At 40.7% G+C, this 24,748-nt stretch overlaps 1 protein-coding gene across 1 annotated transcript in view; it reads left to right on the top strand.

Annotated features, from left to right (window-relative positions):
- The window catches only part of araf (A-Raf proto-oncogene, serine/threonine kinase), a 74,790-nt gene extending 54,717 nt beyond the window's left edge, over positions 1-20,073 (top strand). The window contains exons 15-16 of the mRNA XM_030059447.1: positions 18,308-18,442; positions 18,988-20,073. Of these exons, the coding sequence (XP_029915307.1) occupies positions 18,308-18,442; positions 18,988-19,128 (276 nt within the window). The 3' untranslated portion in view covers positions 19,129-20,073. The remainder of the gene's footprint in view (positions 1-18,307; positions 18,443-18,987) is intronic.
- The last annotated feature ends 4,675 nt before the right edge of the window (positions 20,074-24,748 follow it).

Here is a 24,748-nt window from a genome sequence, read left to right as displayed (position 1 = left end):
AAACTGGTCCCGACCAGGTTATGAGTTAAGTTTAACCCCGGCTATAAAAGCGGCGCTATCTCACCCAGGTGAAATCACAAAGTAATTTTTGTCCGGTGTTTGGTGGCACATATGCACAATGCAGGTATACTATTAGTGGTGCACAGACTTCACGAAATATTCCGTTGTATCACAGACTTTGTTATAGGGGATGGGGGCGTGACGTCACGGCCGGAGCGCCGCAGGGGCTGATGGGAGAAATCGCCATATTGTGAGGCCACTTGTTGTTCGTTGCTGCGCGCCGAGAAGTTACCGTCATGGGAAGAACCTGTTGTGTGGGCGGATGTAATGTATTTTATTGAGCTTAAAATTATATTCAGGCCATATAAGAATGACATCAGGGCATGTCAATTTATAGCGTAATCTTTTTATTGAAAAGTAGGCTAGGCCAGGGGTCGGCAACCCGCGGCTCCGGAGCCGCATGCGGCTCTGTCATCCCTCTGATGCGGCTCTCTGTGGCTTTTGAAAATAATTGAAGAGTATTTAATTAAAATGTATTTTATTTTAGTTCGTTCGTTTTAAAAATGTAATTCTAAATTTGAAGATTATGGTGATCTTGTAACATCTAAATAAAACGTTAAATTTTTTGTCGCTCTTAAAAGCAAACATCGCACACGCCTCACAGATGACAGCTTACGATCCTGTGTAAAGATGAAGGTGACGGCATACAGCCCTGGGGTCCGTTTCCCAAAGCAGGTTTAGTGAAAACTCTGATTCTGTTAACCCTGAAATGAGGGAAACTCTGAGTTTTCGTTTCACAAAGGGAGGTAGGCTAACTCAAGCTCTCGGTCAGTTACCGCAGTAACAGACTCCATGAAACGAACCTGGTCGGGACCAGGTTTTTCTCATGAAACCTCGACTTTCTCTCTGTGTCCGCCCTCTTTCAGCCACACACGGGATTTAACTTCCTCATTCATTCAGTCAGCAGGTGAGTTTTGGCGTGGCATAATAGTTCTGCCGTCTGTTATTAAAAAAAAAAAAAAAAAAAAAAACAGTCAGTAGGCTTTTATAAGTCCATTAGTAGCCTAGTTAGGTGGCGACTTTTTTCACGAACATGGCATGTCCTTGATAACGATCCCGTGGATGAAGGTGCAGAGAATTAAATATTTGTCGGGAGATGGTTGTAAGACCGCGCATAGATGTTTGAACAATGTTAGGTCTATTATATTTCATCTTAAGCTGCTGCCAAGTGCGCTTCTCCCCCGTGCGGGAGAATTGCACCTAAATGAAATAAATTAATAGGCTACTATTCAAGCAGTTTTCCCCTGTAATATTACTGTGATTGCAACGGACTACATTTAAACTTACGCATTGACCCGAACAGCAGTGTTCTCCCACGCCGTCTCCCTCTCCTTTGCCGCTGCAGCGGTGTTGTACTGTTGATAAAACCAACTCAAATCAGCTGTTCCGGAACCGAAAACTCAAGAGTCTCCTATCTCAGAGCAGATCCACTCAGAGTTCGGGGTAAGACTCGGAACCTGCTTTGTGAAACAGACCCCAGATGTGCAGACGCTGTGCGCTGAGGTTCAGGAGCAGAAATCACATGAACCAAGTATGATAAATATTTTAATTGCCTATTATTTTGCATATATTCATATTTCCTCATTGTTCAGTGAAATAGTCCTTTTATTATTCAGGTTGACAGCTGACTGCACGCGCCAGTAAAAGGATGACGGCACACAGAGAGAGGACGGCATTTTTGGTTTGCTGCCGGTGGATAGGCCTAATTTAAGTTCGGCGTCTTTTTCATAAATACAAGTAGTGCATGCAGAAATGTAATTTCGTTTTCTCTGCAATCGTTCATTGATTTCATAAAGGATTCAGTGTCTCAAAAAGGTTTAATGGCTCCGAGTGTTTTCTTTACTGTGGGAAACGGGTTTAAATGTCCGTTGCAATTACAGTAATATTACAGGGGAAAACTGCTTGAATAGTAGCCTATTAATTTATTTCATTTAGGTGCAATTCTCCCGCACGGGGGAGAAGCGCACTTGGCAGCAGCTTAAGATGAAATATAATAGACCTAACATTGTTCAAACATCTATGCGCGGTCTTACAACCATCTCCCGACGAATATTTAATTCTCTGCACCTTCATCCACGGGATCGTTATCAAGGACATGCCATGTTCGTGAAAAAAGTCGCCACCTAACTAGGCTACTAATGGACTTATAAAAGCCTACTGACTGTTTTTTTTTTTTTTTTTTTTTTTTTAATAACAGACGGCAGAACTATTATGCCACGCCAAAACTCACCTGCTGACTGAATGAATGAGGAAGTTAAATCCCGTGTGTGGCTGAAAGAGGGCGGACACAGAGAGAAAGTCGAGGTTTCATGAGAAAAACCTGGTCCCGACCAGGTTCGTTTCATGGAGTCTGTTACTGCGGTAACTGACCGAGAGCTTGAGTTAGCCTACCTCCCTTTGTGAAACGAAAACTCAGAGTTTCCCTCATTTCAGGGTTAACAGAATCAGAGTTTTCACTAAACCTGCTTTGGGAAACGGACCCCAGGGCTGTATGCCGTCACCTTCATCTTTACACAGGATCGTAAGCTGTCATCTGTCAGGCGTGTGCGATGTTTGCTTTTAAGAGCGACAAAAAAATTTAACATGTTTTATTTAGATGTTACAAGATCACCATAATCTTCAAATTTAGTATTACATTTTTAAAACGAACGAACTAAAATAAAATACATTTTAATTAAATACTCTTCAATTATTTTCAAAAGCCACAGAGAGCCGCATCAGAGGGATGACAGAGCCGCATGCGGCTCCGGAGCCGCGGGTTGCCGACCCCTGGTATATGCACTGACGCCACAGACTAAGTACACAGAAAAATCGGGAAACGTCAAAAGTCGTTTAATCGACTTTTTAAAATCACTTTCGACAAGTTTTCAAGAAGTTATTGTGTCCTGTTTGCGCTGTTTTTCTCTCGCTCAATATGGCCACACAAAATGGCGGCGCGCCATTGTTTACGTCCCAGAATGCATTGCGCAGTGACGTCGGTTGCCAAGCCCTATAGTAGGCTACTTTTTTTTTTTTTTTTTTTTTTAAAGGAAACCCCTTATAACGGTGACTGTCACGGCATGATGATTGGACGGGAGCAGCCCGTGGTGATTCAAACGCACTCCAAACGCCACTTATTTCGATTGAGAAAAAAAGATTTAACAAAAAAGGAGCAAACAAACATCAACCGAAATGGCTCCATAATTCAAGTTAAACTTCAAATGTAACGAACAATTATCTGAAACTACTGACAAGTGGCTCTAAGCAGCGTAAATAGTGGTCAAAATTGTCATGTAACCATGGTAACCACCGCCAGCTCCGTCCGACACTGCTAGACTCACCCACACACACCTTCAGTCACCTGACTTCACCTCAGGCTTTACCTACAATTCCTAGACAGCACTCCCATAAAGCTACTGAAGTTACATATTTCTAAACTAAAATTCATAATACTGAATGAATATTGCAGCAATTATTTAAAATGGCTATAACAGTGACAGAATCGTACGGAAGCGTAGAGCTGCCAGACCAAGAAAATAAAAACCGAGAGGCTCAGTATCACGTAATTACGTAAAAAGTTTATTGTTATAACAATATATTTTCACGTTATAACGTGAAATTATCACGTTATTTCATTATATGATTTTTTTCACGTTATAACGTGAAAATATCACGTTATTTCATGTTATGCTTTCACGTTATAACATGAAAGTATCACGTTATTTCGTGATACGACTTTTTCACGTTATAACGTGATAGGTATCACGTTATTTCGTGATATGAATTTTTCACGTTATAACGTGATAGGTATCACGTTATTTCAAGATAGGAAATTTTCACGTTATAACGTGAAAGTATCACATTATTTCGTGAAACGTGTTTTTGTTTACTGTCTGCTGGCCATCTGTAAATCATGGCTGCTTTACATGATGCCATTAGATCATATTTCATGCTTGGCTTGAGACATGGGGAGATTTTACAGTTATTGGGCTCCGTGGATGACATTCATATAAGCATGCGTACCCTGAGAAGAATTTTGAAAACAATGGGATTATACCGGAGGAAATTGGGTGACAACATATCCAGCTTGGATGCAGTTGAGGTGATGGAGCTTGTATCCATGCAGCCGGCCGTGTCCCTCCAGCTGATCAATGAGGAATGACGCTACCTCAAGAGGGTCCGACTCGTTTTTCCTCCGGTATAATCCCATTGTTTTCAGAATTCTTCTCAGGGTACGCATGCTTATATGAATGTCATCCACAGAGCCCAATAACTGTAAAATCTCCCCATGTCTCAAGCCAAGCATGAAATATGATCTAATGGCATCATGTAAAGCAGCCATGATTTACAGATGGCCAGCAGACAGTAAACAAAAACACGTTTCACGAAATAACGTGATACTTTCATGTTATAACGTGAAAGCATATCATGAAATAACGTGATATTTTCATGTTATAACGTGAAAAAAATCATATAATGAAATAACGTGATAATTTCACGTTATAACGTGAAAATATATTGTTATAACAATAAACTTTTTACGTAATTACGTGATACTGAGCCTCTCGGTTTTTATTTTCTTGGTCTGGCAGCTCTACGCTTCCGTAGAATCCCCCTTTGTGCTTCCTTTGAAATTAATCGCCAGCTCTCCTCTCTCGTCTTATTTGCGGCCACAGTGTTGCTCTTAGCATTAATTTTATTTTTGAAATTTTCATAGCTTTCCATGAGGACAAGCTGCTCCTCTTGCGTGAAATATGCAGCCCGTAAACGGTCCATTTTTCACGGAAGTAGAATCATATGACGCCAAAACGCCCCCTTTTCTGTGAACGCGCACAGAGCACAAAGCTGACAGCCGGGCTTAACAAACCTTGATGATAACCGCCGTCTGATACCACTTAACTTTGACTGGAGCTTTAGGTTTTGTTGAGCCTGATAGCGAACACAAAGCCTGGCTATATTGAGCCTCCTTCGTAGTACAGCCCTCCGCTCTCTGATCAACCTCGATCAGAGAGCCTTTGGGAAGAGCCGGACAGACACAGCGCTGGATTACCAGCTCAGGCTAACCCTAACATCACTGCACACAACGAAAAGGTAAAAGCTAACAGGGATTTAAAAGTCTTTCTCTCCTGGTTGTGCTCGTATGTGAGTGACTCAGTAGCTTTTTAGGCTTTTCAGACTTAGTTGTACTTGGAGGTTTAATGGTGTGTGATCGGAGCGGGCAGTGTTTATAATGTATTGTTGTTGGTCTTATAGACTGCACTGCAGCTGGAAGTCCTGTGTTGTTGAGATTCAGCTGATTTCTTGTTGTGAGCTTGTCTTTGGGATCTCCTGAGGGGTGTACTACGAAGCAGGTTTAGTGGGTTAGCGAGGTATGTTGAGTCTAAAGCCAGGCTTTCCTGTATCACGAAGGTGGCTCTCTTTTAACCCGGCTAGATCACCATGGTAACTTATGCTTAACTCATAACCTGGTCCCGACCAGGTTATGAGTTAAGTTTAACCCTGTCCGGCTATAAAATTACGGAGACAAAGAGGATTTAGGGATCGCGCGGATCCGCTGGCATTTCCTGACGATATTCTCCATGAGCGGTATAGATTTTCATCTGAGGGACTACGCTAAATTTGCATTTGCACAATGCAGGTATACTATTAGTGGTGCACAGACTTCACGTTTGTTATAAATATTCCGTTGTATCATAGACTTTGTTATAGTAGCCTACTTTTTTTTTTTTTTTTAAAGGAAACCCTTTATATTATAATGGTGACTGTCACGGCATCCGAAGGTGATGATTGGACGGGAGCAGCCCGTGGTGATTCAAACGCGCTCCAAACACCACTTATTCAGATTTAGAAAAAAAAGATTTAACAAAAAAGGAGCAAACAAACATCAACAGAAATGGCTCCATAATGCTAGTTAAACTTCAAATGTAACGAACAGTTATCTGAAACTACTGACGAGTAGCTCTAAGCAGAGTCAATAGAGGTCAAAATTGTCATGTAACCATGGTAACCACCGCCTGCTCCGTCCGACACTCACCCACACACACCCTCAGTCACCTGACTTAACCTCAGGCTTTACAACACTCCCATAAAGCTACTGAAGTTACATATTTCCAAACTAAAATTCATAATAGCCTACTGAATGGATATATAGAATATAATGAGAGTCAGTGTTGACATAGCGTACGCATTCACTCGGTCAGCAATTTTCTGCCTGCACTCCTCTCTCGCCTTATTTGCGGCCACAGTGTTGTTCTTAGCGTTAATTTTATTTTTTAAATTTCCATAGCTTTCCATGAGGACAAGCTGCTCCTCTTGTGTGAAATATGCAGCCCGCGAACGGTCAATTTTTCGCAGAAGTAGAATCATATGACGCCAAAACGCCCCCTTTTCTGTGAACGCGCAGAGAGCACAAAGCTGACAGCCGGACTTAACAAACCTTGATGATAACCACCGTCGTGATACCACTTAACTTTGACTGGAGCTTTAGGTTTTGTTGAGCCTGATAGTGAACACAAAGCCTGGCTATGTTGAGCCTCCTTCGTAGTACAGCCCTCTGGGGTCCGTTTCACGAAGCAGGTTCAACAAACTCCGAGTCTTACCCCGAACTCTGAGTTGATCTACTCTGAGATAGGAAACTCTGAGTTTTCGGTGCCAGAACAGCTGATTTGAGTTAGTTTGATCAACTCAGAGTAGTTTCACCTGGAGTTAAGCGTGTGTACCACAGCTATAAAAAGACAGCGTCAATGGAGCCCCGATTTGAAAAGTCACCATGGCAACGGGGAAGCGTCGGGCTGCGTTTTTCACCCCAGCTGAATTGGAAATCTTAATGCATTCATACAGCGAGTTTGGAAAAAAAGTGCAACACCGCTGCAGCGGCAAAGGAGAGGGAGACGTTAGACGCATTTTTGGCATTCACTAGTGACACTAGTAAATATTTTAGGCATCACTAGTGACACTAGTGAGCATTTTTGGCATTCACTAGTGTCACTAGTAGCACTCACTAGTGTCACTAGTGAGTGCAAAAAAAGTTAACTAGTGGGATATCTGAATATATGCTCAAACGGCTTGCCATACAAGCCAGTAATTTCGCCTTGGACGGCAACATAGGCAGAACCGCCACTGCTTCCGCCTCCTCTCCTCTCCTCTCCTCTCCTCTCCTCTCCTCTCCTCTCCTCTGCTTCCGCCTCCTCTCCTCTCCTCTCCTCCACATTCAGACACACACGCGAGTTACGACACCCCCTCCTCAACATGCTGCCTGTTTACAACGGACTGGTAGTGTTGGGGCGGGTGTTAATCAAAACAAACCAATCATGTCTTGATCTCTTCACAGGTTGGTGGCCTCTGATTGGCCTGGCCTGTCTCTCTGACTTAAAAAAAAAAAAAAAAAAAAAGCTGATTGGCCTGGCCGGCGACCTGTGTTAAAAAAAAAAAAAAAAAAAAAAAAAAAAAAAAACACACGCAGGCCACCAGGCCAGTGACAGGCCGGCGCTTCGGGAAATCTCCCGGTTCTCCCGATGTACAGTCCGGGCCTGATGCGTGGTCACCATCTCCCGATGAAAATTTAATTCTCTGCGCAGTAACACTGCACCTTCATCCACGGGATCGTTGTCGAAAGGACATGCCATGTTCGTGAAAAAAGTCGCCACCTAACTACTAATGGACTTCTAATAAAGGCCTACTGACTGTTTTTTTAAATTTATTATTATTATTATTATTATTTTAAATAACAGACGGCAGAACTAATATGCCACGCCAAAACTCGCCTGCTGACTGAATGAATGAGGAAGTTAAATGCCGTGTGTGGCTGAAAGAGGGCGGACACAGAGAGAAACTCGAGGTTTCATGAGAAAAATCTGGTCCCGACCAGGTTAGTTTCATGGAGTCTGTTACTGCGGTAACTGACCGAGAGCTTAAGTTACCTCCCTCTGTGAAACAGGCTAGAGTTAGGCCTACCCCTCTTTCTCTGCTTTGAGTTACCTCCGTGAAACGGAAAACTCAGAGTTTCTCTCATTTCAGGGTTAACAGACTCAGAGTTTTCACTAAACCTGCTTCGTGAAACGGACCCCTGGGCTGTAAATCCTGCAGAAATGCAGGTGAATGTTTGTCTCAGAAAATTAAGTGGCAGTAATTACTTGCGCACTATAATTCGCTGATGTCAATTTGTCATTTGGCAGTTTTTTCTTTTGCTTTTTCCATAAATGAAAATTGGGCTGTCATAGGCTGTTCTAGTCTAGTAAATGTTGTAATGCTGTTCTTGTTCTCCGTTCTGAAATAAACCCTTTTCCCCCATAATTCTGATTGGCTGCTGTTAAATCCAGTTTCTGATTGGCTGTGGATGGTAATTAACACAAAACAATTAAGATTGTTTGTTAAAATTATCAATTTGTAAAAAGCAGTTTTTTTTTTTTTTTTTTAAATCAGAAAGAATACTAATTATAGCTACAAAACAAGATAATAATCAACATTAATATTAAGGAAAGATGACGAAACTACATGATATTTAAAGGGGGGCGGTAAGCAACCTGGATGATGTACAGAGGGGCGCTGACCCGAAAAAGGTTGAGAACCACTGATCTAGTCGGAATGCACTCTGCTGTCTTGTGAGAAGGCCGGGCGGGACTCTGCTCTAATCACACAATAGTCACACACACCTGCGCAACCATCCACACGCAGACAGAGAGAGGAGGAGAACAGAGGAGAATCACACTTGTACCCCCGTAAGTGAAATAATTAATGTCACGTTGGCTCCAGTCGCCTGAAAAACAGCCGAAAATATCGCTGTCTGTTAATATAGGTGTCATTCCATGTCATTTCACCAAATTTTCAGGACATCCCACGCACTTGGGTCTCAAAAAATTCTGAAAAATTCACCTGTTGTTCCTTATATATCCAATAGGCACACTGTAAAATTTTAGTTTGCTCAGATGGATACTTGGAGAGATGGCCAATTTAGTGAGGGGAGTACGTGTCGATTTTGGTGCAATTTTGGCGCGTCCTCCATTTTCAGGTGTCAATATCTCAGGAACTACACCACATAGGAAACTGAAATTTGGTACGATAATACACCTCCATCTACTCTCTCAGAATATACGTGTGTATTATATATGCGTATTATATACGTATTATATACGTGTGTATTATATATGCGTGTGTATTACTTATGACAGTAATACACTCCTCAACATCAGGAAAGGAAGTGCAAAAATTGAACTGAGTGCCGCGGACCTTGGGATTATATCTGCACTCGGCATCTTAAGATCCGACGACCAGGGCGTTCGGAACGGACGTCATCACGGGCGGTGTAGTCAATGCAGGAGGAGGGGGAGGCGAGCCGGGGTGTGACTGAGGCTGAGGAGGCTTGGACCCAAGGCTGTGCCGTTACCCAGCCTACTCCTGGCTAACGTCCGATCACAGGAGAACAAAATGGACGAGATACGGCTCAGGCTGACCCAGCAGGGAGAGATCAGACACTGCGGGTTCTCATCCTAACAGAGACGTGGCTCCATGAAAACATACCAGATGAGACTTTAACACTGGACGGGCGGAGCCTGTTCCGGGCCGACAGAACACAAGACTCCGGTAAGACGAGAGGGGGCGGGCTCTGTGTATACATCAATGATGCTTGGTGCACAGGTGCAGTCAGAGTGGATGGAAAATGTTCACCTGACATTGAGTTTTTACTGTTCAGATGTCGGCCATATTACCTGCCTGGAGAATTCACCAGTGTGTTTGTTGCTGCTGTTTACATTCCACCGGATGCAAATTCAAAAAATGCACTCCAGGAATTGTATGAGGTCATCAGCAGCCAGGTGGCAAAACAGCCAGATTCTGTTATTATTGTTGCTGGGGATTTTAATCAAACAGACCTCAGAACTGTTCTGCCAAGATTCCACCAGCACGTCCACATCCCCACCAGAGGAAACAACACACTGGACCATGTCTACACCAATGTTCCTGGCAGCTACAGAGCCCTCTCTCGTCCTCATTTTGGCCAGTCAGACCACATCTCCCTGCTTCTCCTGCCTACCTACATCCAGCTGACAAAAAGGGTCAAACCAACTGTAAAAACAGTTAAAGTGTGGACAGATGAAGCTGCAGCAGCTCTATAGGACTGTTTTGAATGCACGGACTGGCAGATGTTCAGGGATGCTGCTACCCAGGAGAACCATATTGACCTTGAAGAATACGCATCATCAGTGACATCATACATCAGCAAATGTGCTGATGATGTGGTAAAAACAAGGACAGTTAAATCATTCCCTAATGAGAAAGCCTGGATGAATGGAGAGGTGAGAGCTCTATGTAGAGCCAAAAAAGCTGCCTTTAAGTCAGGTGACAAAGAAGCCTACAACACCGCCAGAGCAAAACTGAAAGCTGGCATCAAGGAGGCAAAGCGAAGGCATCAGCAGAGACTGGAGAGAGACCTCAACACCAACAACAGCAAAGACTTGTGGCAGGCGGTCAAAAATGTGACAGGCTACAAAAGCAGGAGCGCTCCCATCATGTGTGAGGCCACGTTACCAGACGAGCTAAACACATTTTATGCTCGCTTTGACCTCCTCAACAAGGAATCAGCTGTAAAGTCTACTCCGCCTCCAGAGGACCGGCCACTGTCAGTATCCACAGTGGATGTGAGGAAAGTCCTACTGAAAGTGAATATGAGTAAAGCTGCTGGGCCTGACAACATCCCTGGCCGTGTACTAAAAACATGTGCCAACCAGCTAGTAGATGTCATTACTGACATTTTCAACATATCACTGTCACAGGAGAGTGTTCCCACCTGCTTCAAGACAGCCACCATTATCCCTGTGCCTAAAAAGTCTGCAGTGTCTAATCTAAATGACTACCGCCCTGTGGCACTCACCCCCATCCTGATGAAGTGCTTTGAGAAACTGGTTCTCCAGCACATAAAGAACAACATCCCTGCCAGTCTGGACCCTCAGCAGTTTGCATTCAGAACCAACAGATCCACAGAGGATGCCATATCCACTGCTCTCCATTCAGTCTTCACTCACCTGGATAAAAGCAGCACCTACATCAGAATGCTGTTTGTTGACTTCAGCTCAGCTTTCAACACAATCTCCCCCATGAAGCTGATTGGAAAACTGAACACTCTGGGCATCAGTACCACTCTCTGCAACTGGATACTGGACTTCCTCACAAACAGACCCCAGTCAGTTCGGATTGGCAGTCTCTCCTCCCCCACTCTAGTGCTCAACACCGGAGCGCCCCAGGGCTGTGTGCTCAGCCCCCTCCTGTTCACGCTGTACACCCACGACTGCAACCCCCGACATGGAGAGAACTCTATTGTGAAGTTCGCAGATGACACCACCATCATCGGCCGGATTTCCAACAATGATGAGTTCTCATATCGGGAGGAAATCAACCATCTTGCAAAATGGTGCACAGACAACAACCTTCTGCTCAACGTCAGCAAAACCAAAGAGCTGATAGTTGATTTTCGAAAAAAAGAGGCAAAGACACACAACCCTGTCTACATCAGTGGAGCTGAGGTGGAGCAAGTGAGCAGTTTTAAGTTCCTGGGAATCAACATAACAGAGAACCTAACATGGACTTCACATATCTCTGCCCTGGTTAAAAAAGCCCAGAAACGGCTGTATTTCTTAAGGAAACTTAAGAAAGCAAAATTCCCACGCCAAGTTCTTGTCACCTTCTACAAAGGAGCGATTGAAAGCATCCTGACTGGAAACATCACAAACTGGCATGGGATGTGCACGGCCCAGGACAGGAAGACTCTGCAACGAGTGATTAAAACTGCCCAAAACATCATTGGCACCCATCTACCAAGCATCAGTGATATCGGGGAGGTGAGGTGCCTGCACAGAGCCAAAAGGATCCTAAAAGACAACACCCACCCCAGCCACAGCCTGTTCACCCTGCTGCCGTCAGGCAAAAGATACAGAAGTATTCGCTGCCGTACAACCAGACTACAGAGCAGCTTCTTCCCTCAGGCTGTGAGACTACTAAATGCACCATCTGCACTCCTCCATGTTTAATAATTTTATTTTCTATACAATCAATTAATCAATCAAGAGGGAACCACACTTTAATTTCATTATTCAACCTGTTGTATAATGACAAATAAACTTCCTTGTATACTTGTATCCTTGTATACAAAAATATCTGTCATACATGATAACTGGTAGGCATGCCAGCCCCTCAAAAATGGAAAAAAAATTACGCAGATTTTGTGGTCGACCATGTTTGGACCTTCAGAAAACAACTTTGTATATGCCCCAGCTTCATTTTTTCAGAGCTTTGAGATGCATACATGGACTGTTCAAAGCATTAATGGTTAGTCAGATATATGCATCAGTTTCTAGATGGCAGCCTCTCCAAATCCAAAAAAAAGTTTTCATGTCAGATTTTCATTAGCCCATAACTGCATGTGGGAATGTCTTAAACAATCTGATCTCTGTTTTAATTTAAAGTTCAAAGCTTGCTCTTTCTTTGGGATATAAAACAATATTAGACCATTGTAGCTTGCGTTTGTGTCTTATATTCATTTATTGTTTATTTGTTCATTATTAACCTAAAATACAATGACCTATGCATTTATTTGTCAAAACATCAACATTTTCTTGAACTTTTTACCAAATCTCTTAAGCTGCACATTCATACAGTTCGGGTTTTCGCTTCCAAATTTCCGCAGTAAAGTACCCATTCTGAATTTCACCATACATAAAATATGCATAAAATTTTGGTGTGATTATCTTCAAAATTGAAAAATTCTGTTTTGGAGGAGGGACTCTCATGACGCTTTACAGGTACAGCAGGTAAAGACCACGCTCTACAAATTAGAGAAGAAAAAAAAAAAAGAAACCCAACAGATTCCCTCCTGAGCATGCTCTTGGCGACAGTGGCAAGGTAAAACTCCCCTTTAACGGGAAGAACCCTCAGGTAGATCCAGACTCAGGGCGGGCGGTCATCTACTTCTACCGGTTGGGTGGAGAGGGGAGAGAGAGAGACAAAGAGACAGAGACAGGGAGATAAGGACAAACTGGGACAAATGACAACAACAGAACACCAGAGCATCCTGGGGCTTTACTGCACTTTACTGTACAGTAACGTGCCCATTCTGTGCCCATACTTCATTTTAAACACTTTACACTTACAGATTGAGACCATTTTGGTGTGATTATCTTCAAAATTGAAAAAATGAAGAATGGGCACAGAATGCCCTTACGGAAAGAAAATATATTTACCAATATATGAAATGCAATGTATTGTAATGTATTAGAATATATTACATTTAATATGTGAACAACAATGTATAGAAATATATTATATATTTGAAAATGTCTCAGAAATAAATGGTGTAATATATAGGTGAATCATATATGTGGCATATATTTATATATTGCATCAATATATTGCAATATATGTTAATATATGGAAAAATACAGCAACAATTGCGCATTTCATATATTTGCCATATATTGCAATATAAATATATAATAAATGTGTTCATATATTGACTTTTATATGTATAAAAGTCCTTCATAATGTATTTACATTTATGTGATGAATACTGGGTTAATATATTTATAAATACATGATCTATGACATTCCAATATATGGGAACATGTATTGGAAATATACGTAAAATTACAGCTGCTGTGCAGCGATGGGTGGGGTCCAGGCATTTTTAGGAAGACGCTGCTCAGTGATCAGTCACACTCACGCAGTTTTGAGCACATGATTAAGATGTTCACGTTACAATGTGGATTCTGCACCAGTCGAGGTTCGAACCTGCAACCTCTGGAACCAAAGACAGTCATTTACCGCCCTGAGCTAATTGGCAAGTAGCAGCTCAGTAGCAGCTTGACAATTTGACTAAGCCAGTGGTTACATCGTGTTTTCCTGAAACTGAATAGATACCAAACATAGCAAAATAAAACTGCTCTGCTAGCTCAATCATGTTGTAACTATAATATCTGCTGGAAAAAAAAATATATTTTTTTTTCATGGACTGATAATTATACTTCTACCGACTTCTCAGTCATTTTTAACTGGCAGATGTTTCATTTCAGCTGGGGCTGTGTCATTCCAATTTAACGTCAGCTCCGATTAATATGGCTATGCAGCCAAAGTAAGGACAGTAAGCAGCCACATTAAGGCTGGGGACATTAAGGGAGTTATATAATCACCTTTTCAGGCTGTTATCAGTTTACCTCTGAAATAAAGAGGACAGTTTTCACAGATGTGTTGATTTATTAAAAGTTCATTTCAATGTACAGACGCAAACAAATCTGACAAATTAATTAAATAAATGACCCAGGAAACTCATAAAGACTAAACAAATGAATAACGATTAATAGGCTAATTAATAACTGATAACAATATACAGCCGCACATCTCCATGGAAAATCTTACAGGCAGCCTACTGTCTGTGGTGCTGACTCCGCTGAGGCACTTTATTATAGAAATTAAAATTCACGGAGGATCTTGTTTAGCTCTTGTTTACTTAAGTTGAGAAATCAGCTGTTTGCCTGGTGTTTGTCAGGTAGTCTTGTAGACATTTGACGGCCCAAGGCGTTGACCGGGCCGTACCGGCTTCATTTCCTGACCTCTCCAGCTGATCCAGCTCTTCACTCGTCACTCTCGCGTATCTCTCCTTTTTCTCTTCTGTCTTGTCTTCCTCGTTCAGATGTTTATCCAAACTTAGGTCGCCAAGGAAATCAAAATTGACAACCAAACGGTTCAGCAGGCGAACAAAGTTGACAGCGGCTTTTGATGCAGGTTTTGGTGAAACGCAGATTCGGGCAATAAGATGTTAGGCGGAGTATTATTTTCATTGATTGATTCAGTATTTTTATTTGCGCACGGCTAGCTGTGCTGCCATGCTGATTTGAGCACATTCTAAACGTCTGATTGATCAATCAGATTGCTCGGTCGGATCTACGCAACGTTGTCTCATGTGTTATAATTTTAAAAAATCTCAAGTACCCCCTGGATTTCCTCTAAGTACCCCAGGCGTATGCGTACCCCCATTTGAGAAACACTTATCTAGACAACAGGGAGATGATGTTAATTTGTTTTTAACAATGATTGATTGGCTCCATAAGTGAAAAATTGATGTTTAAAAATGCCATTTTTACATCGACTCCAATTGTTCACGAGAGCAAAATTCAAAATGCTGTCAAAAATTCAGTTTTTGAGATACAATTCTGAAATTTACCACACATCATCGACCATGACTCCAGAATTTTGTCAATTTTTTCATGAACATTGAAGATTTATTTAGCAAGACTTTGCAGGTATATGTTTACAGTAGCATTTACAGTAAAACATTTTGATGCACTGTAGGCTTAATTTTTGATAAATCAAAAATCTGTGAACATCGTTTGTGTAGGACAGTCTGAAGATGCTCTGTAGCAAGTTTGGTGACATTTGAGCAAAAATTGTGGGAGGAGAAAGGTTTAAGAAGTTTTACAGTTTTTGAAAAAAAAACAGAGTGATGGCTTCGTAATTTTCAATAGGTTTAAATGTACAAAAGTTTCTTCTATATTGAGGCTACAGTTTGATGAAAATTGTGAAGCTGTAGCACATATGGTTGATTTGTTATGAATTTTCAAAGTTTTGAACTTTAAAGGCTTGCTATAGCGCCACCATCAGGACTATTGGCTTGAGTTTGCAGCTGAGGTAATCTGGCATGGGACTGGACCTTTGTGCAAAGGTTGGTGAGTTTTCACCCATGGGAAGTATGATTTCCTCGGAAGAAAGAAGAAGAAAGAAAGAAAGAAAGAAGTCCTGGGAATACAATAGTGTCCGGTGTCCTAAGCTGCCCGGACCCAAAATATATGCCATGCGTGGTCCATGCATATGTTATGGTTGTTTATTGGAAAATATGCAATGTTAAGAAAAATCCCAATATATTTTTTTATATATTATGTTGCGATATATATACATATATGGTATATGCATATATTGCAGTATATTTGAACATATAAAGACAAACTATTGCATGTAAAAATATAGTTCCGTTTTTGGTCTTGATTGCAATTTTTTTTTTATATGTATGAATATATAGACATGTATGGTCTATGCATATATTTCACTATATTGTAAAATATAAAGACTAGTTCCCATATATGGAAATGTAATATCTAATATATCACATGATATTTTCCAGTATACTGCAATATATTTTTGTTTCGTAAGGGTGGGCACTTTACTACACAGTAAAGTACATGACAGGGGATCCGTCATGTTTGCCTGCTGCCCCCACCGTGGAGCTTGGCTCTATGGCGGTGGGCGTGATGGGTGTATTCGACTTCAGGTACCTAGCGCTGCAATGTGAGCCTGAGACACCTCCCTCTACTAGTAATAACGCTGCTCCGTCCGTTAAAAAGGTGGTAACTTATGCAAGTATTGAATTAATTATATTTAAAAAGCAACCCATGCATCGCTTCCGAAAATAAAATAAAATAAAATAAAATCCCTACCTACCCATCCTTCCCATGAATAAATAAAATAAAATAAATCCCCCCTACCCATCCTTAAAATGCTAAATAAAATAAAAAATAAAATAAAATAAATTCCCTACCTATTCATGCCCGTAAATGACAAGGAACCGGAACCCAAGGTATTATTTTGTTTGGCCTTATCCTCAGCTTGCCTAAGAACAGACTCCTGATAGATGGACTGGAGGGGCTGGTATTCATTTTTCCCCATCACCTTCATGGCTGTGTCCACCAGATGAGCAAACTTAGTCTTCAGTTGTACAGTGAGATTGCTGTACCATCCCAGAATTGACTAGGCCTGATAAAACAAAAACATAAAACAAAAACATAATCCTCCAGTCTACACCCTGTTTCTGTGAAAAAGTATAGTCTCTGCTGTATATAGTCTCTGAAATGAGATGGTTAGTGTCACACCACTGCACAAAGTTTTCTGTTTCAGAGAATTAGGCTGATGGAGTTGTGTCTTTTTGCAGTAGGCTCAGAATAGCAGTGTCATCTGAAAATTTAAAAGCAAAGTTCCAGGGGTGGCTGTTTGTATAGTCATTAGTGTACAGCGTAAAAAGAACTGGGGAGCTGACACAACCTTGTGGGGCACCTGTGCTTATTGAACTGGATTCAGAAAAGGGTGCTGTTGACTCTGACATGCTGACTTTGATTGGTTATAAAGGTAAAACATCACTTAATTTGTTACCTTAAAGCTGTGCAGAGGAAGTATCTTTTGAGTGCCTCTATGCTGTCCCTGTCCCATATAGCCACTTTCATGTTTTGTGGCTTACTCCTTTTAAGAACATTCTTGTAGATTGGAATTAGCTGAACAGTGTTATGGTCAGAACTTGGTTTTTGCAGTGGATGCATTTTACCTGGTGTTGAACTGCCTACACCGGCTGTCACTCCCAAACAGACTGACACCGGCTCCTCGGTTCTTGCCTCACATTTTCCGTTCTATCAGCCCATATGAGAGAGAAACCCTCAGTCTTAATAAGAGAGTTTGGAATATCCTGATGCAGCCAAGTCTCAGTGAACACCATCACACTTGTTTCCCTGTAGTTGCAGCATACCTTGGTATTGGCGTCGAGTTCATCTATTTTGCTTCTCAGCAACCATACGTTCCTGAATATCACACAGGGACATGGTGGTCTGTTTCCTCTCCATCAGAGACGCTGCTGTATTTGCCCTCTTCTGCCTCTCTGCTGTTGTCTGCCTTTTGCCGGTGGTACTGTCATGGCCTTGGGGAGATCAGCGGGAAAGAACATCCCTGCTAACCTTATAGGCAGCAGTGTATCTCCGCTTCCTTGCCAGTTGTTTGACTTGTTAAGAACAATTCCATAATAATCAGAATCAGAAGTAGTCCTTGTGCAAAAGTCGCCATGGGGTGAATCCATCGCACACTTGTTGCAGTCACACAGCACAAATCAGTAAAATAAGACAATAAAAAACACAAAAACAGGCATAAATAAAGCATCAGCTCAGTGCATCACTGGATGGTTGTGGATTATGTTCTTACTCATCGTGAAATTTATTGCAGATCTCTTGGAAGACAGTTTTGATGTCTAGGTGATGTCTAGTTACTTATTTGGTGCCACTAGAATTTTAATGCCCTTGTTTTCACCTGCCCAACCAGGCAGCCAGTTGTCTAAGACTTTGAGGCAGGAGAAATTTGTTGTCCTGTTGTTTGTATACTGCAGCAAAGCCGAAGTTGATAGCATTGGCACCCAACAGAGACATGAACATCTTTGAATTTCCAGATGATTGTAACTGAAACTCCCTGTTTCCTTCCTCAGATAATCTTCATGGTTGGACGTGGTTACTTGTCTCCAGACCTCAGTAAGCTGTATAGTACCTCACCTAAGTCAATGAAAAGGCTTATCATTGACTGCCTAAAATTCAAACGTGACGAGAGGCCCCTATTTCCACAGGTGAGAGCAAAACAATTTAGCTTTTGCAAACAGTAATTTTGACTCAGTTTTTAATGGAAAAACAACTGGTGTTTCTTAATTTGTACATTCATTGTATATTTGGAGTGAGAAAAAGTCTGTGTGTGATGTGAAACTCAAATATGACCACCTTTGTTACAGTTTTAAGGTGAGACAAAAGATACTGATAAAGCTGGGTCTCCAAAGTAGGAAGTTGTTGTCAAGGCCCTTGTATTTTTCAACTTTTCAGTACTACTGTTGCTTAATAACAAGTAAATAATAACTAAGTACCAACCATTGTATTTGAAATTACATTGTAAGGCAAGTTAAATGGTATTAAGTCACTTGATCTTTTATTTAGTTGAGTTTTAAAATCTTTTAAAGAAAGTGTTACATGACAAATCAGTGAAATTAAGACTCAAAGACACAGTACAAGACTAGATGACTTGTAAGATAAATGTTTCTTGCACCATGTGCCCCAAGTTTTTGAATGTCATTTTGGAATCTCACATTGACATTTTTTCCTTTTTTTGTTTTTCCTGCACTAGATCCTGGTAGCCATTGAGCAGGTTCAGGACCTGTTGCCAAAAATTGAGCGGAGTGCCTCAGAGCCCTCCCTCCATCGGGCCGTCCATGCTGAGGACCTGAACCCCCTCCTGTTCCACACTACCCGGCTGCTGCCCCTCTGAGCTCTGACCTTGGATGGGCGGAAAAAACCCTGCCCAGAACCACAACATTCCTTGCTCCCAGGAAGAATGGCCACTCCTCACCTCCCAACACACACACTCCATCCAGTAACTGACAAATACACCATTAAAAGCAAGTCTTGGTGTGTCATGTGGTCTAATATTGAATCCATTTTTTTCACAAATTCTCTTAAATTTTGTGAATCAAGTGTTACTTCAGTCAACACTTGGTATAGATATACACATTTACAATTACATTGTTAGGATGATTTTTTTTTGCTATGTATACAGTAGGGTTTCAAAAATACAGGGTTTTCAAGACCATTATCAGTGTAGCCATTGTGCCGATATTGAATATCTTGAAAATTTTGTTAAAATCATGAGTCTCCAAAATCCAGCTGAATTCTAAAAAAGAAAGAAAAAAACAGCACATACCATATTAATTTCCATAGTATATATGAAATCAAACCGCATAGTAATCATCTTCCTAGAAATGGATGACACTGCCTTGATCAGATTTGATTTTTAATTATAGCTCAAAATTGACCTATTACACCCGAGTACACAGTGACATTCAAACACATTGAAATATTCAGGCGCACTCACCTTATTGCGCTGACTCCCCCTGGCCCCTTCAGCACAGTAGCCAGCATCCATCCCTGTCAGCTAAAATTCCTGGATCACTTGGACCACATCCCAACACATGCATGCTAGTCGAAGTCTAAATGCTTTTATTCCATGGAATCTTTTCACTTCCCTCCCCCAGAATGTCATTGTCACCACCTTCAGAATAGCAGATCACTGATGAAATTACTTTTCACTTCAGATTATGTTTCATTTTATCTTACTGTCATTTTACCACAGTGAGATTTCGACAAAATAGTGTCAGTCTTATAAATGTTTAGTTGTATTGCTGCTATACAACGAGATGTGTGTGTGTGTGTGTGTGTGTGTGTGTGTGTGTGTGTACATGTATGTACATATATATATATATATATATATATATACACACACGTGTGTGTGTGTGTGTGTGTGTGTGTGTGTGAGTGAAGAGAGAGAGGTTTTTTTGTATGCCTCAGTGACAAGCTTACTGGGGCTTTAGTACACCACTGTGGCATGTAACCTCTACAGAACGATTTTTAAAGATCTTTTATTGAGTCTTTAATAGTGTGTAAGGCCACAAGGAACTTTTGTTTTTAAAAGAATTCTCAGTGCTCACTGCTTGTCTCCAATATTGCACCATGGAGCATACACTAGTTACTGTATTTCATATTATATTTCATGCATAAACTAAACACTTTCTCTCACTTCATTTTTACTGTAGCTGTGAAAGGTACCTTCACCCTATGAGCATCTTGGTTGGTGGGTCACTCCATTCTTAAAGATTGCAGATGTGTGAGACTCAGATTGCATCTGGTGCAGGGAAATGAGGAAGCACAGGAATCCTGGCCTTTTTTTTGTGGAGTGTGCCTGTTCTTGTGTTCATGGGAGTTCCTTCTGTTCCAGTATCATTCCACATTCCAAAAACATGCAAGACTGATGGATTGAAGTCTCAGATTTGCCTATATGTATGACTAGGCAGTGAGTGCCTGTCTATGTGATAGTAACTTGTCCAGGGTGATTTCCCACTTTTACTCTGAATTTGAATAAGCTGGTTAAGAAAAGGAAAGAATATCAACAGCTGAACTACAGTTCTGCAGTTCCTCTGCAATTCTTCTGCAGTCCTTCAGTTTATCTTGGCCGATAAGCTTGTTGACTGTCCGCATGTCATCTGAGTATGGGTTATCAGCTGTCAGAACTATATAAATTTGTGGTGATGTGCTTCTGTTGCTTGCAATATGGAAACACAATAAGGCCCATGTGTTAAAACACATCAGGAGCTGCGGCATTGTCTGTTGTCCAATAGACTGTTTGCAAGGCAAAGGCCTCCATTCTGTTGTTCAGGTTAACCTTTTTCCCAGATTGGTTCAGAAGCAACAGGGATGCAGCCTCCATTGTATGATCAGTATTGATCTCAATATGCTATGAATGTTTTCATAGCATAGTAGCTTTTTAGTGGTTAAAACAATCTGCCTTATGTAACCATAAGATGCAGTCAAAATAAAGGGTAATGCTTCATAAAGACTTCCCCAAATGATGATGGTGGGTGGTTTCTCTTATCTCCTGAGCCTCTTTTCCACAGTCAGGTGGAGTAGTTATCATCGCTGCTTTGTGCTACTATGAACCATACTCTTGAATGAGTATGTTTTTTTTCTGTTTTTCAACTTCTGTTGTTTGTTTAAAATGAAGAGATGTAAGTAGTTCTTTCTTTGCTCTTTGTTGAAGACCAGCAAAGAGTTGATGCTGCTGTGGAGCCAGTTTTCCTGGCCAAGAGCCAGTTCAAAACTCTGAGCAAAAGCATTAATGAAGAGGGGTGTTTGACCCCAGTGGACTCAGTAAATTAATGTAAATGTGATGTTCATCGGTGACATTAAACCCTCCCACTAGAGCAGTTCACTGCACAGCATGGTTCGCTAGCCATGCCACAAAAAACATGCTGGGCAGTTTTTAACTGTTAACTACCAGAAAGCCCACCAGAAATGCCATCAGAATGGTTACTCTCCTGCTCAGAACCAGTCATTTCCCACCATGGAAAAGAGGCTTTAGAGGCCAGAGTCAGTGAAGGTTGTATTGTGATCATACCTTGACGTTTGGAAAGCCTTAATAGTTTGCAAACATCTATGCTTGCCAAATCTGTGCCTTGGTAATAGAGGTATTTTCCTTTGGGGAAACAAAGTTCCCAGAATGGAGTCACCACAACTATTGGTGGGAATGGGATTGCATATTGGCATCTCTCGTACTATTCTTTTTTCTCTTTTGTGATTTATCAAGCAACATGGCAGTGTCCAAGTGGAAAGTATCTCATGTTCAGTCATCTTTGACCCGTTTAGGATCAGTTTTGATGGTTTGGGTTAGTTCCAGACCGAGTAGGGATTTGGCATCTGGTTTATGTTTTTTTTTTTTTGATGTGGCATCTGGTTTACGTTTTCACATACAGTTTCTGTAGAAGTTGATGTGGCTGAACTCAAACATCGGCTAGAATTGTTGCATCACGCAGTTCTTAAAATAATATAATTTTTAAATCTTTTCCTAATCTTTGTCCACCTGTGGGCCAAGACCATTGGTCAGGTTTAAACTTAACCGATTGTGTCATCAGGCATCGCTGCAACTCCCCCTGTGAAATTGTCAGCATTACTTGTAACAGGAATGAGTGGAATTCATCATTGCAAAGCACAATGCTCCGTGGTGCAATTTGGAACGAGTCTCTGCTATATCTGCTTTACAGCACAACTTAGTCATCAAGTTTTCAGGGTCAAGCTCAAGAATAATGAACTAACAGCAACTGAGAGTGATGTGGTCATATAGTGTGAGCTGGGTGCGTTGTTGGTGTGTACTGTATTTGATGTGATGGACCTTCATGTTGGTGTCAGTGGTTACTGAAGGAACAGACAGCTTCTCTAAGCAGCAGATGCAGATGTTCAGACCTTGATGATGTAACGTATTGAATTATAGGGGCTGGGTACCCTCATTGTTTTTACTCATTCCAATTATTGGGGTGGGGGGAGGGGGTGGGGGTTAATTTCTGTGGCTTTGTATTTATTGATGTTTTTGCAAATGTTTCCATCTGTGATCATGAATCTTGGTGGATTAAATGTTTACCAAGAGAGGTCACTCTTAGCAACATTTAAGTCATGGTTTTGGCGCTCTGTCTTAGAAGAATGTTTCTTCTTTAAGGCACGGTACTGTCTCAGTCTGCTCCTCCAAATTAGTTTTTTATTCTGATACTGTCTGTTGCTGGGGCATTTGGAATAGATTTTGTGTGTTTATAACAACATTTATGGCACAGAGTAGGTATCAGTAGGTAGCAGTTATGTAATTTACTTACTAGTGAAAGGAAGTACCTTCTTTTTAAAATAGGGCAGGTTAAATCATAGTCTGTCTTTGTATTTGAATGGCCCAAAGGCTGTTAAATGAAACATATCTTTTCCAGATGAGCCCCTTTTTATGAACTTTGGCCAATAGCTTAACCATCACATAATGAATGATTAGCTGTGCTTCCCAAAATACTGAACTAGGTTTCTTGTGAATCAGGCTCAGTGTGTGCATAACCACTCAGATGAACTGGCTGTAGCTGAGGACTGTTGATTTCCCTTTTTAAGAGTGCATGTTAGATCAGTTCAGTTCAGTTGAATGCATAACTTCTCTGTTTCCCCAAGAGGACCAAGAGGTTTTCACCTGTGCTCTCGAAGAGGAAGGAAAAAGTGCCACAGTTATTGGAAATTCCCGAGCTGAAACGGACGGTAGCACGGCTTCCAGCTGTCTGTCTACAGCTGATTATTGGAGTAGTTCATATATATATATATATATACACACACACACACACACACACAAACAAATATATATACACATATATATATATATATATATATATATATATATATACACACACAGGTGACTTGCAAAAATTGTATTGATAGTTTCTGAGGTATCAGGGGTGTGCAGTTTGCAATAAATGGTATATTCTGCTGTGTACAGTTACATTTTTTAAACATTGTACTTGTTTCTATTTTTTGTGAGATGGTTTCAAAAAGAACAAAATTATTTTAAAATGTAAAGGAAATCTTAGTATTTTTTTAGTTTGTTTTTTGTCTTAAATATTGATGCAGGATTTATTCTTTAAATAAAACTGTGGAATTCTTATTTTAATACTTCTTTGGGTCATTTTATTTATGATTTTTTCAAAGAAATTGACACTCCAGCTCGCTGAAACCTAAATCCATCTTATTTAAAAAATGTTTAAGAATTGCTACTTTAGGCTATGACCTATGACGATGCAATAGAGGATTCAATTGTTAACTTAATTAAAATATTTTTAGTGAGTTTTTTTTTTTTTTTTTCCAAATATATATTTTGTGCTTTCCAACAGAAAAAAAAGGTCAGAGTAATTATTTTGAATTTATTAATTTAAAATGTGTTGCTTGTTTTCATCAAATCACTTCTCTTTGTCAGTGTGGAAATATGAAGGGTGTAACTCACAAAATTATATAGTTCAAATATAGTTGGTAAATGAAATGAGCGTGATAAGTGTAATTCTGATAAATTTGTTCCAAAATTGCTTGTGTGTGTGTGTGTGTGTGTCAAATCAAATCTGCTTGAACATGTTTGATCTGATAAAAGCAGAATGAGTGCTTATTTTGATAGACAGGAATGCATTTATGAAATTACATTTTAATCAAATCACTCCTTTTTTTTATGAAAACAATCTATGAATTGGTAATTAATGTATCAGTTCATTTGCAGTTTTATTGCCCATCGTTCTTCAACTTCATTTTTATCATGTACTTTTTGTGAGTTCTATCCTTCACAATTATACCTAGCCAACTTAATGTATACTAGTTAGACTGGGTGGTTACATTGTGTTAGCCAGCCCATCCGATCCTGGTGCTAGTTTAACAAACCAGTGGTCTGACCAGTAGTGTAACAAAATAAAAGTTCTTTGGGTGTTGCTTAAAGTGACAAGAATTGCAAGGGTGTGCAGTACACCTCAGTGTCACTGAATAATTTACTTTTTCAGTGTCAAGAG

This window comes from Myripristis murdjan, chromosome 9 (genome assembly GCF_902150065.1).
Source record: "Myripristis murdjan chromosome 9, fMyrMur1.1, whole genome shotgun sequence".
Taxonomy (NCBI): Eukaryota; Metazoa; Chordata; class Actinopteri; order Holocentriformes; family Holocentridae; genus Myripristis; species Myripristis murdjan.
Note: the sequence above shows the minus strand (reverse complement) of the source record. Positions and strands in the feature narration are given on the sequence as shown.